This window comes from Humulus lupulus, chromosome 7 (assembly GCF_963169125.1).
Source record: "Humulus lupulus chromosome 7, drHumLupu1.1, whole genome shotgun sequence".
Classification (NCBI taxonomy): Eukaryota; Viridiplantae; Streptophyta; class Magnoliopsida; order Rosales; family Cannabaceae; genus Humulus; species Humulus lupulus.
This window is the reverse complement of record NC_084799.1, coordinates 7,812,217-7,826,088: the sequence shown is the minus strand read 5'-3', so window position 1 is coordinate 7,826,088 and position 13,872 is coordinate 7,812,217. Positions and strand designations below refer to the sequence as shown.

The 13,872-nt window shown below is 36.6% G+C and overlaps 2 protein-coding genes across 3 annotated transcripts; one reads left to right on the top strand and one right to left on the bottom strand.

Annotated features, from left to right (window-relative positions):
* Positions 1 to 5,464: 5,464 nt before the first annotated feature.
* LOC133790570 (uncharacterized) lies at positions 5,465 to 8,343 on the bottom strand. Of its 2 annotated transcripts, none has more exons than XM_062228241.1 (5): positions 7,976 to 8,343; positions 7,139 to 7,839; positions 6,911 to 7,020; positions 6,749 to 6,808; positions 5,465 to 5,952 (listed from the first exon to the last, which is right to left on the bottom strand). In XM_062228241.1, exons 2-5 carry the CDS (start codon positions 7,836 to 7,838, stop codon positions 5,734 to 5,736), a joined length of 1,089 nt encoding a protein of 362 aa, XP_062084225.1. In that variant the 5' UTR covers position 7,839; positions 7,976 to 8,343; the 3' UTR covers positions 5,465 to 5,733. The 2 variants fall into 2 exon arrangements, with proteins under 2 accessions (XP_062084225.1, XP_062084224.1); XM_062228240.1 differs by having other exon boundaries at positions 6,911 to 7,038; positions 7,976 to 8,326.
* A 970-nt stretch (positions 8,344 to 9,313) lies between these two features.
* On the top strand, positions 9,314 to 13,633 carry LOC133790569 (protein PELOTA 1). The gene is made up of 16 exons (XM_062228239.1): positions 9,314 to 9,471; positions 9,565 to 9,647; positions 10,114 to 10,192; positions 10,466 to 10,540; positions 10,638 to 10,694; positions 10,878 to 10,923; positions 11,114 to 11,189; positions 11,358 to 11,433; positions 11,586 to 11,618; positions 11,721 to 11,789; positions 11,936 to 12,042; positions 12,276 to 12,348; positions 12,532 to 12,570; positions 12,818 to 12,912; positions 13,084 to 13,190; positions 13,293 to 13,633. The coding sequence occupies exons 1-16, from the start codon at positions 9,421 to 9,423 to the stop codon at positions 13,364 to 13,366; spliced, it is 1,140 nt and encodes a 379-aa protein (XP_062084223.1). The 5' UTR covers positions 9,314 to 9,420; the 3' UTR covers positions 13,367 to 13,633.
* The last annotated feature ends 239 nt before the right edge of the window (positions 13,634 to 13,872 follow it).

Sequence of the window (13,872 nt, the reverse complement as noted above, 5' to 3'; positions counted from 1 at the left end):
CACTTGACACCTCTTTTGCCACGTCATCGATCTCCAATTTTTGGGGATAACAGACACCATTGCCAATTCTGACTATTTAGTCAGTGCCATACACAAGTGAGCAAGGTTTGCTAAGCATTCGGTATTCAATCAATGTCCACATTTAAACGTTCAACATGCCTCATGAATAACCATGCATGTCACATATAGGGTGTAGTTTTCTTACCTCTGATTCGAGCGAGAATTAGTAAAAGAACGACCCTTTTGAAAGATCTGTCTTTTAATTCCTTAGCAGTTACCTGGTCATAACCAATTACGGGATTTCATCAATAAAGTGAATAACAAAGGTTCCCGAACCAAGACCTAGCCTTCGGGGACATCGAATCCTACTAAACCAGGTAGTAGGAACGATCCTGAGGCCTAAGGTTTGAGTTCCCATGATCAAAACACTATTTCGGCCTCAAAACCCTCAAGCGCCGCGGCCCCTAGCCAAGACAGGGGCACCTGAAGCAAGCGCCGCGGCCCACCTTCCCCAGTGCCGCGGCTCCCAGACCTCACAACTCCACCGCCCATCTACAACCTGCTCGGGCCGTGGCGCCTGTAACGCCCCAACTCACGGGACCGCTACAGTGCACATTGCAAACAGTGCTAAACTCGCTAATCGAGTTGTTTGGCCATAAACGTGTAACTAAGTGTGATTAGCGGTTTAGGGGTTAAAAAATTTGGTTAAGATATAACGTTTCACTAGAACGTTTACTGTATACATTGGGATCCCAAGAATATAATTTTAGAGTTTATTACAAGAAAGTGTTTACAACAGGCCGTTCTAAGCGGCAAAACAGGGTTCAGCCCTAGTTCCACTTTCAAACCTCGCCCAGGTATTGGTCGAGCAGCTGCATATGTACACGTCATCACCTAAGCTCTCCAACTCAAGGATGGTCCAGCTTTCTTTTGCCTTTACCTGCACCACACAGCACCCGTGAGCCGAAGCCCAGCAAGAAAACTCATATGCTCATAAACAGTCATATCATGATTTCAAGTCATATTTGGCATGCCTAGCATTCATCGCTCTACTCAGCATACAAATGTATTCAAACAGATGCTGGGGTATCTAGGACAAGAAGTCCTGGCCTTCTGATTGGAGGACTATCAAGTCAATCCTAATCAGATGAGTGTCGTAACACTATAGGTTCCGATAAACCATGCTGAGTGACCAACAAGCAAGTCACTGGGGCCTCAGTGCCCAAGCCATGCATATGATGATTAAAATGATCATGCAGAGCTCATAGCTCTGATCAGATGAGTGCATATCACTTGAGGTTCTAGTAAACCACACTGAGTGACTGACAACCAAGTCACTAGGGGCCCAGTGCCCATTTCCCGCAATGGCTCTACATGGCTAAACCTTGGCTAGATAAATGCTTGTTTATATTCATCGAACTTGAGGTCGGTCCTGCATTAATGCTCTTTGAGTCATTCGATGTAGAGGGTCGATTAGGTCCAATCGACAAAGCTTGCACTACACACTAGGGTTGTCATGACTAGTGAGTTAGCGCAATGTGACCAGTGCCCAGCACCACTGCCGAACCTGACTAGTGAGTCACGGCTTCACAGTTGATGCTAACACCTTTGCCAAACCTGACTAATTAGTCAGTGCGTGACCAGTGCCCAGCACCACTGCCGAACCTGACTAGTGAGTCACGACTTCACAGTTGGTACTAGCACCTTTGCCAAATCTAACTAATTAGTCAGTGCCATGCATGAGTAAGCAATGCTACCAATGTGTATCATATACCAATTATCCAAGAATAGGGCATTCAGCATGCTTACTAAACAGTTGCTAGCATAATTATAATCATGCACAAACACAGAGACTCAAGCTCTGACCAATCTCATATTCATCATTCGTGGCATGCCCTAATCACATGTTTCTCGTGCATCACATGCATCACACTTAATCATCCAACATGCCTCAATAACAATCATATGCAAGTGGGCAAGATTGCCAAGCATTCATTATGCTATCAATGTTCACATTCAACATCCAACATGCATCAATCATAGCCATGCATGTCACATATGGGGTGCAGTTTTCTTACCTTTGGTCCAAGCACAGGTTACCAACAAATGAGCCACAAGCACGATCCTGATCCAAGCCTCTAGTGTTAACCTAGTCACAACCACAAATGATGATCCAATGAGTTCAAGTTCTAAAACCAACCCTTGAACTAAAACTTAGCCTCCAAGACATCAATCCTCACTAATCCGGGTAGTAGGAATGATCCCGAGGCCTAAAACCATGTTCCCGGGGTCAAAACACCCAAACGGGCTCAAAAGCCTGCCTGAGCCGCGGCCCTGGCACCCTGAGCCACGGCCCCCAGCACCACCAAAAGCAAGCGCCGCGGCGCCCAACCCAAGGGCCGCGGCGCCCAGCAAGACAGAGAAGGCACCTGCTTCATCGAGCAAGGGCTGCGGCGCCCAAGAACAGGGCCGCGGCCCAACTTCGGGGTAGCCATTTTTCCTTCGTTTTAACCTTTTAAAACCTCCCAAAAACATGTCTAAACATTCCCAAATCATCAAATCAAAGTTCCCAAACCCCCCAATGGTCCAAAACCACCAAAACCCGAGGTTCAAACAAACTAAAATCTCAACGATTCACAAAGTCCAATTCAAGCTTAAAAACTTTCAAAAACTTAAAACTTAAACTTGAATTACCTCCGATTGAGTTGTTTCCAACTAAATCCTCCGGCTAATAAGCTTCTAATTCTCCTTAGGATTGCTATGCCTCGATCCTCGCTTGATTCCGAGTCCTAGAACTCAAGATACCTTCGAAAATGCGATCAGGAACGAAAAGGGAACTTTAGGGAGAGAGAACGTACAGAACGTTCTTTTTATTTTCTTAAAAGGTTACTTCAAGCTTAAGTAGCTTCTAATAAAAACCTAATGCTCAGGGTCCCGAAAACACCCCTGGGGACATTATAGTCAAAACTTCCAGAATTTCCCCCTGATCTTACTAACTCCCAATTTATCACCAAATATTAATTCCCATTACCCAATAACCCGGTAATGCTCTAAATACCCCTTGACTTACTTCGAGTCAAGCTTAAATCCCGTTGTGACTTTCCCACTAGCTTACCTCCTAGGATCATCTTGTGCTGGGTAGCCCTGGCATAACCAGATAATAACAAAACACCACACTCATTTCACATATATACAAAAAATACCCGAAATGGCCAAAATATGAAAATCACACAATTAATCACAAATGGGTTCACATGCATATTTAATACACCTAAACATGCATATTATCATTAAATAGCATAATAAATCAATTATGGCCCTCCCGGCCTCCTAATCAAGGTCATAAACCTTATTAGGAAATTTGGGGCATCACAGCGCCCAAGAACAGGGTCGCAACCCCACTAGGGAAAACAGTCATAACCTCGATTTTCCACCTTTTAATCCTTCCAAAAACCTACTTAAACATCTCCAAATCCAAAATTCAAAGTTCCCAAACATCCCAATAATCCAAAATCATCAAATCCCGAGGCTCAAACAAATAAAAAACTCATCAACACACAAAATCCAAATCAAAGCTTAGAAACTCTAAAACTCAAAACTTAAAGCTTGGATTACCTTTGATTAAGTTGTTTCTCGCTAAATCCTTCGGTTAAGAAGCTTCTAATCTTTCCTAGGATCGCTATGCCTCGATCCTCGCTTGATTCCGACTCCTAAAACCCAAGTTTCCTTCGAAATTGCGACGAACGGTCAAAAAGGATAACAGGAGAGAGAGTCAAAGTGTTTGAACGTAGGTTTTCTTTCTGACAGGTTACTTCAAGCTTAAGTAGCCTCAAATAAAACCTAATGCTCGGGGTCCCAAAAACACCCCCGGGGACAAAATAGTCAAAGCTCCCAGAATTTCTTCTTGATCTCACTAAATCCCAATATATCCTCAAATAATCATTATCATTATCCAATATTCCAATAATTGACTCCGTTATGACAAAACCGCTAACTTGCATCCTAAGATCGTCTCATGTCGAATAGCTCGAATATATCCACATAATGATGGGATCTCATCCATAAATCACAACACATGCACCAAAATATACAAATATGCTATCAACGGGCCAAATTACCAAAATGCCCTTATAATGAAATGTGGACCCACATGCATGCATTTAACATTATATTATAATATAATTCACATAAACATGCATATAATCATTTAATGGCATAATAAAACAATTATTACCCTCCCGGCCTACTAATCCAGCCACTAAACCGCATTAGGGATTTCAGGGCATTACACCAGGAATACTGGGAATTACATCAATAATCTTGATCTTTGAGATCATCTGAACCAGAACTGGGGGCAAGCCAATCCCTCGAACCCCGATTTACGTGAACATCTGAACAACCGAAAGGAACTTGTGCAGCTAGTAAATGGGAACCTCTATAACCTTATACTGGGACAGGGAGTTGGAGTTTTTATAAACAATAACCAGCTACACCAAGCACATGCTCAGCCTCCAGTGGACTTGGTTCAGGAGATAATTAATCACCTCAAAAGAGCGTTAAGGCTCCTTCAGGACGAAATGAACAAGGACAAGGTCGATGACTTCGATGAGGAGCTCGAGTCTTTCGCTCCACATATATCAAACACATCATTCCCTCACGTCTAGTGAAGGAGGCCATCACCTACTTGGGAAATAGGGGTACTTCGCCCACTTCGTGAAGTGGGGACCTAATTATTGTTTAAAATGGTCCCTGCCCACTTTGCGTAAGAATGGCCCTCGACATTCTCGTGTTTAGTAATCCTCACCAAGTCTATGAATATCCTCGCTGAAAACCACTGCTTTGCCAAATAGGGTCATCGCCAAGTCAAGACACTCACCAGATAGGGACGTCCCCAAGATGAGAGAGTTGAAAGGGACTCTCGCACACTTTGGTATTCACCTATTTTAACATATCACAACACATACAAACCCCATTACCCCATTTGGTGGGTACAGAGACCTGAAACATTTCTAAATTTTTTGGGAATTGGCTGGATCGAAAAACAACTTTCGACCGTCATTTCCACCCATCTTTTTTACTATAAATACTCCAATGTAATTGTTTCAATTAGAAATTGTTCGTCCTCTTCAAAGCATTTTACTTAAATGTATTTAGAGCTTCAGTCTCAATAATATTTCTCTCTTTTATTTATTAATGCATTTATTTATCTAAATCTTTATTATTTTACTCATTCCAATATCCCTTTGAAATTTGCCCAAAAACTCCTTATTAATTTTTATTTAGGCACAAAAAACTCCAAGTATCAAATCAATTTTTTACTAACAATTAACCATTTGTTGTCCTACAAAAATTAATTCAATACTTAAAGTACAACTATTAAAAAACATAATGATTTAGTAAGTAAAATCAATTATTAATAAAAAAATTAGTATTATTACTGTAAAAAAAATTAATTTAGTTCCAAAGTACAAATATTATTGCTGCAAATATCTATAAGAGAACTTGTAAGAAAATATATATCTATAAGAGAAAAATATTAGGATATAAATACTAATAAAATATAAATTAAGAACTTTTGTCATAAGAGAACACATACGACAACGCAAATTATTTATAAAAAAATCCCATTAAACTGGTCCTATCATTGACCAAAAAAAAAATCTAAATTAACAAGACACGTGAAAACAATATCTTTGTATTAAAACCAAAACAAAAGCAGAGTAACTATTATTCCTATTTAACTCCTATTATGGACATAAGACACTGGAGTTTGCTGTCAACTTGAGCCAGATCGGAGTGTTCCTCAAGGGATGCTGGGGGCTCCACACCAGTGAAGATGTAGAGAGCTCTAACTTCTTCTATACTTGTCTTTTGGGGTGTGGCTTTGTATCCAACTATACCTCTTACAGCGTCAATCTGTTCCCATATCTTCTCCTCCTCAATATCAGAAACCTGCATCACCAATCACAGTAACCAAACTAATAAGTACAACCCTTGAACTTATTTGGATGACCCCATTTGAAAAAAATGGTTTTTTTCTGGTGAAGTTTGATTGTTTTAAACTTGGTGTCATAGCCAAGAGATTTTAGTGGTTTATGTAGAAGTTGTGTTGAGACAGCTCATATGTTTCAGGAAAGTTTTATGATCATGTTGCTTATGATATAGAGTATACATAAGTTGTCCAGTCCAGCCATGGTAATGAGTTCACATATCAAAATCTTCATGATTTGGATCGGAAAAGGCTTTAACTTGAGAAGTTTTAAGCTTCATAGGAGTAGAAAAAGCCATTTCCAGTACTATTATAAGGGGAATCTATCCAAGTGTAGATGCTAAGTATAAAATGCAGCATCAATGTTGGGTTTAGTTATGGAGAATATGGCACAGTCCATGGTTGAATTTATCTTCCAGTTTTGTAAACTGAACACTGGTCTATATTTGTGTCAACACAGATGGACATAGTTTCATACAATAAGATCCAGTTTTCTCTGGAAAGAGGAATATCTTGCTCTCAAACAATAAAATTTTCAACCTCTTTATTATTTTGTAATCTTTGGTAGATCATCAAGCTTGCTAGCTGAACTTAATCCATAAGATATCACACATACGAACATACTTATTAGCTATATATATAACTATATATATATAGGTGATGAATGTGCATCAACAAGATTATTAAGACAAAAGCTAGCATCATAAAAAAGACTAGGATAATAATAAATTTCTCAGTTAAGTCCGTCTAGGAGGGAACCTTCTGCTGCTGCTCCTGCAGTTGCTGTGGCTTCTTTTTCACACTCTTCTTCTTCTTTGCCTAAACATAATATGAGATGAAAGTAGTAGTCAAGTAGTGACCATTCAATTAATGTAAGCAGGTTCATCTTAGAATCTTAGTAAGCAAAAATCAAGTCCTGACCTCACCGGAGGGCGCACTTTTGGCCCCTTTTTCAGAAGTGCTTCCAGCATCTTTAACCTCAGCCCCACTTGAAACAGGAAGCTCACCAGTTTTATATCCACTTTGATCTCCTTTGGAGGTTGAAGATTCTTTAAATTCACATAAAAAAAGTAATCAAATGACCAGAAACAAAGTGGTAAAAAATTAAGAGTCAATTTCCCATATGACCACTTTTTTTTGAGACTTTACCTTGAGCAGTTTTCTGGTTATCAGCTTTTCCTTCTTCCCTGGTTTCTTCAACCGTTGTAACTCTACTCTCATTATCAGCCTCACTTTCAATCAAAACCACAGCTTCCTCTGCCTTGACTGGCTCTTCCTTCCTACTTTGGCGTTCATCTACCATGGACTGATCTTCCTTCTTGTCATTTTTACTTTCCACCACCGAGTTTTCTTCTGGTTTTTCCTTCTCCACATCTTCCTCATGGCCATTTTCCTCTATAGTAATTTCTACTGCATTTCCTTTAACTCCTTCCACATAATCAGCCCCTTCATTTTCATCCTTACTAGCCTTCTCATCTTCCAATTCAATTCTCGTTTTTACCTCTCTTTGTATATCCTTTCTTTCCTCATCTTCCTCCTTTTCCATGTCAATATAGTAATCTTCTCCATCTCTATAAGGCATAGGGAGAAGCTTATTCATGAGTTTTTCAGTACAAGCATAGCTAGCCAAGAAAATCCCAGATGGGACTGAAGCAACAAACCCAATTGCAGAAATCACCACAAGCGGTGGAATGACCAAAGGTGCAGAGGACATTACAAACCCAGTAATAAGAATTTTCTTTCCAAGTCCCAGACCCTTGTTCAAAATCCAACCCATTTTCCCTTCACTAAAATCATCATCATTGGATGGATAATCCACAATTTCCCACTCCCCATTTGGATCCTCCATCCTATAAATATAATAAACAATTTCAAGATCGCTTTTTTATATAATAATTTTCAAACAAATCAACAAAGATTGAGTCTTTAAATCTATTTTTAGTGAAAGGAAAGCATAATCAAAATCAAATTAAAAAAAGCACTTACCTTGTATGTACTAGTCTAGTACTAGTGTCTACTTAGTGTGAGGAGTAGAGCTAGCCACAGCAAACCCTCGAAATGAAGTAAAACCCTTCATGGGTTTTGTTTGAGCTAACAAAAGGATGAAGAAGAGAAGATTATTAAGAAGCAATCTTAATTGACACGCGTTGGGAAGAGGGCATGGACAGTTGCAGCAGCAGCAGCAGCAGAAGCAGAAGACAGCGCTTTTATTTTATTTTTTTCTTTTTCTTTCTTTCTTTCTTAAACAAAAACATTGTTGATTGTTGTGCATGCAAATGCAAATGGAAATGGATATGATTTTGTTTTGTTTTGTTTTGATCAGTCACGCATTTCAACGTGGCTGCCACACTTAACACCACCTGTTGCGAACCTTCTGCTACGTACACTGTGAAGATGACACCCACTCACCCAGCTCTTCTTTGTATTGTTAATGCCATCCCATGACTTCATTTAATTGCCGTTTTCTTTAAAAATTGTCGTTTTTTGACGTTTTCTTCAAAATTATCGTTTTATTCTAAAGTTGTCCCTTTTCATTTATATTGTCGTTTTTGTAAATAGTTGTTTATGTTGTCGTTTTCATTTGTATAATTTCGTTTTCAAATAATTGTCGTTTTTCTTTCGAAAGTTGTCGTATGATGTTTAAATTGTCGTTTTTCTTCTATAGTTATCGTTTTCTCAATAATTGTCGTCTGATTTTTATACTGTCGTTTTCCCTGTATTACAGTTATATTGTCGTTCTTCTTATATATTATCGTATGTTGTTCAAATTGTCGTTTTTCTTCTATAATTGACCTTTTTGTCAATAATTGTCGTATGCTTTTTATACCGTCGTTTTACCTATAATTGTAGTTATTGTCGTTTTTATAGTTGTCGTTTTATCAATAATGGTCGTATGTTGTTTATATTGCCGTTTTTATTTTTCTAATGTCGTTTTTCCTATAGTTGTAGTTATAAATTATATTGTCGTTTTAAATTTATTTTGCTGTTCTGCCTCCTATAATTGTCGCGTTTGTCATATTATATTAATAAAAATATTTTTAATTCCGATTTTTTTTTTGAAATGTTTGAAGTCCGACTTTAATAAGTATAAATAATTTATTTAAATTTAAATTAGATTGGAGATGAATCTTAACCCCTCTTCAAATCAGGCACAAATATCCTAATTATAAGATATTTTTCTTTTTGATTTTAAAAAAAAAAAGATATATATATTTTTTTTTGAAGGAAGCATACGTATAATATAATTATGGTAACTTAACCTAATTATAATCTAACTTTGCGATAACTATATATTTAAGTGACAAACAAAATAATAAAGTAAAACTATCAAATTTAATCTTTAGATTCAACTCCACAAACACTACTCTCAAAAAAAATAAGAAACTTCACGAACACTCTCTGTTCTTCTTCATCAAATTTTCGAAACAACCATGAAAATCGTCCGCAAGGACTTTGTCCGTAACGGACCCGGAAGCGTCAAGGTTCGTTTTATTTATTTATTTATTTATTATTATGAATATAAGTATTTTGAAGAGTTAAATTTTGGGTAAATCTTGAAATTGGTGATGGTGCAGATGGTAGCTGTTGATTCCGACGATTTATGGTATGCCTATAACTTGATTGCTCCTGGGGACAGTGTTATGGCTGTAACTGTCAGGTATTTTCTTCTTCTTGACTTGTTAAACTGGAATTTTTATTCGCCTTAGTATTTTTCCTTGTAGGAAGTCTGAATTTTTGGTGTAGACAACCCTTCTATCTATGCTAGTTGGTGAAAGCATGATCAGTTTTTATTAGCCTCATGAATTGAAAGTAGTTTCCACTTGAATCACTTACCTAATAGAAAGTTGTGAATTTTGGTATACAAAACCTTTTGTCACTAATTGGTGAGAATGAAGGCATGGTCTATAATGTTTGTTTGCTCGGATTATTTGTAACGGTAATAAGGAAGTGATTATGGAAAGTATTGGTCAGGTCAACAAATAATAAAGAATTTGAGTCCATAGAAGTCACTCAATTTAACATTATAGTAAAATTCGTTCTGGGTTTATGAAAATTAATTTTGTGGTGTAGTAAGTGTATTTATTGGCAGTTTTCATGACAAGTTCGTGTATTTGATACTATAGGAAAGTACTTAGAGAAGCTGCTTCTGGTGGAAGAGATGCAGAGCGTGTGAAGCTGAATCTGGAAGTTAAAGTTGAAGAGGTATTCAGAATTTTACTTTGATGTTTATGTTTATGATTTTAAGCCGAATCTTTGTTAACCTATATTGTATCTTTTGGTGTCATTTTGTATTGGTAAACAATAAAGTTATCAAATTTACATAGGATGCACATGGAGAGAAAATGATTCGAAACTAGATAATTTTTTTGTTGGAACTTATTTTGTATGTGAGTAGTTATTAATGTGTCTCAAGATACAATCGTGACTCAGTGTGTTATATTCTCTTTTTTTTAATATATATTCTTATTCGTTTAGGTTGCGGATTATGACAAGGTTGGAGAGGTCTTGCGGATACGTGGAAAGAACATTTTGGAGAATGAACATGTAAAGGTAACTGTAGTATAGTATCAAACTGAACTAAACCTCATCTGTTTGGTCTAATGCTGTGCCGCTTTAAAATTATCATTAACTTACTGTCTCTTGGCAGATAGGAGCTTTCCATACATTAGAACTTGAGCTGAATCGGCCTTTTGTATTAAGAAAGGTATTTCCTTTTTTTTCAAGTATCTTTTATCTTTTATCTTGTAATTTTGTTTTGGTCAATTACAGAATTGTGTTGGTTACATTTCCTATGCCTGTAATTTATCTTCTATAGGCTTTTGTATGATTATTGATATTCGCTGATTTTCGTTACTGCCTTCTGGTGTATTGTCTCACTACATTTCAGGACGTTTGGGATTCATTGGCATTACACGTACTTCAACAAGCCTCAGGTATGCTGTTTGGATCCTATAGAGACTTTATTATCAAAATCTTGGAAATTAGAACAACAACAACTAAGTTCTTTTTATCAGTTTCTTATTAAGAAATCTGGTGCTATCCTTTGTTGTATGGATGCTTGAACAATTAATTATGCCTTTATAAAGTCTAAATTAACTTAAATAAGTTCTCTATAAATATCAGATCCCACTGCAAGCGCAGATCTAGCTGTTGTTTTAATGCAAGAAGGATTAGCACATGTTATGCTCATTGGTAAAAGGTACATCTAAAATCTCTTTAGCATGATACAAGTTGATGATTGTAATAGTTGAAAATTTTGTTCGCTAATTTAATATCAATATTTGTTTTCATCGTTCATGGTCATTCTTATCATTTGCTTACTCTGATGTAACTACAATTTACACTAACTGTTGTGTTGTGAATACAGTATGACAACAACTCGTGCAAGAATTGAAACTTCAATTCCACGCAAGCATGGACCTGGTATTGCTGGTTATGAATCTGTACGTCGCTGTCCCTGTCATCTTCTTCATTATTGTTTTAAGAATATTTTATAATTAAATTATATTTGATGAACATATTTTTGAACAACTGAACTCTATTGTAGCCGAAAGTATAGATTTCACATCCACTAATATCATATTGTATTTTGCAGGCCTTGAATAAATTCTTCGAGAATGTTTTACAGGTCAGCTCATTTCGAATTGTGAAAGTATATTTTGTTATTCTTTAGAATAGTATTATACAAACTACAAAGGATCTTCTTCTCACATTTGGCTTTCTTTTTCAGGCTTTCCTGAAGAATGTTGATTTCAATGTTGTTCGATGTGCTGTGATTGCTAGCCCTGGTTTTACTAAGGTATGAGATAAGCCTAACGTAGTCACTGTATCAGTGTTGGTTACTAATCTCTCTATCAGTAATCTGAACTTTAAAACTTATGGAATTATATTTTGAGATCTGAATGCAGAATTTTTTGTGTTTTTGTTTCTCTTAATGCGTTTTAGGATCAGTTCCATCGACATTTACTGTTGGAGGCAGAAAGAAAGCTACTGAGAACTATTATTGAGAATAAGTCTCGCATAATTCTCGTGCATACAACCTCAGGCTACAAGTATGCTCATTTAGCATTTTATTTCTTTTTGTGCTCTGTGATCATGTAATCTGTCTTCTCTAGGTGCTCATTTTGTGAATTGCTTGTCCAAGCGATAGTAGATTTGAGACCTATGCTTATATATTCTCTGTTTGGCAATTCCATAAAAGCAGCTTTAGGGAATTTGTTAGTAATTATGGTTTACTTATCATCACTTTGCTCCTAATAATTTGATATCACCTTTTTATACACAGGCATAGTCTGAAAGAGGTTCTGGAAGCTCCAAATGTCATGAATATGATCAAGGATACCAAGGCAGCACAAGAGGTATTTTTAATTAGTATGGTTTACATTGTTGCCTTGTTTCCTTTGATTAACAGATAGTAGTAAACCTTTTTCCATTCTTGTCTAGTGTGTAGTGTATGCACTTTAAAAACAAATAGAAACAAAAGTCTTTATCCTGTGTTTATTGGCTAACTACAGAACAACATTTTACTTTCTTATCTTCAGGTCCGAGCTCTTGAGGAATTCTTCAGCATGCTTTCAAATGTCAGTTTCTTTTTTTATTTATTTATTATTTAATTAAGAATTGCTTTGCTTTAGTAGTAACCCGTGTACAGCAATTGAGAACTTGTTATGGTTAAATATGTTAACAAAGTCATCCATCACTGTTGTTTTAATTTTCCTTTTCACTATTGAGAACTGTAAAGTACAGTTAGATTTTTAATGAAAGGAATTTCTAGCAAAGAAATTCATGTGTAGATTGTACACTAAATCAGTATTTGTGATTTGACAGGATTCAGCTCGAGCATGCTATGGACCCAAGCATGTTGAGGTAGCCCATGAGCGCATGGCTGTTCAAACGTTGCTCATCACAGACGATCTCTTCAGGTTAGTAATGCTGGACATGGCAGACCAAATGGCATAGTTCTGTTTGTAATCTTGAATAAAGTTCTGTACATTTTCTTTTATGCTGGTTTGGTGCTACGGCCAAACGTTTTTTTTTTCCTTTGTTTATGAAACCCCACTTTTTACTAAACAAAATCTCTTCTTGGTGGACAGAAATGCCGATTTAGTTGCCAGGCGAAGGTATGTCAATTTGGTCGAGTCAGTGAAGGATTCGGGCGGTACTGTTCATATATTTTCATCTTTGCACGTCTCAGGAGAACGTGAGTATTATCTTTTTTCCCTTGTTACTTTCTTTCTTACAATTTTTTTAATGTCATTTTGGATTCATCATAATCTTTTCCAATTTCCATATCGATGAACAGAACTGGCACAGATAAGTGGCATTGCAGCAATTCTTCGTTTCCCTCTACCGGACCTTGAAGACATAGAGATGTGATGAAGCACCACATGAGAGAGATCTTGTTATTGGAAAATTCTATTTGTATTTTTTATAGAAACCTGTAATAAGGTTCATATTCACTGCCATATATAGGTTTATTTTATTAATTCCTTTGTCTTATTGTCAACATAAAAGCTAGGTTAAATTATTCAATAGGTGAAGCACTACATATGTATTACTCAATTGTTTGGCTGTACTGCCTCTGAATATAAATGTAGTCTTCATATGCCCTTTTATTTTAATTTTATTTTTCCACTTCTGTTATGAGATTGTGCGCTGTGTTATTAAATATATAGAATTCTCTAAGGGTTATCATAATGTTTAATGGCTATGTTAACAATGGAATAACTTGGGCTTTGTTCAGAACTTTGATTTTGGACAATTTTGCGAGGTTTTTTATTGGGAAAAAAGAAATTTTCTAAGGGAATGGACAATGTTAAAGAAAAAAGGAAATTGTCTTTTTTAATATATTTGTGAATGTTTTAAATGTTATAAAATTACTT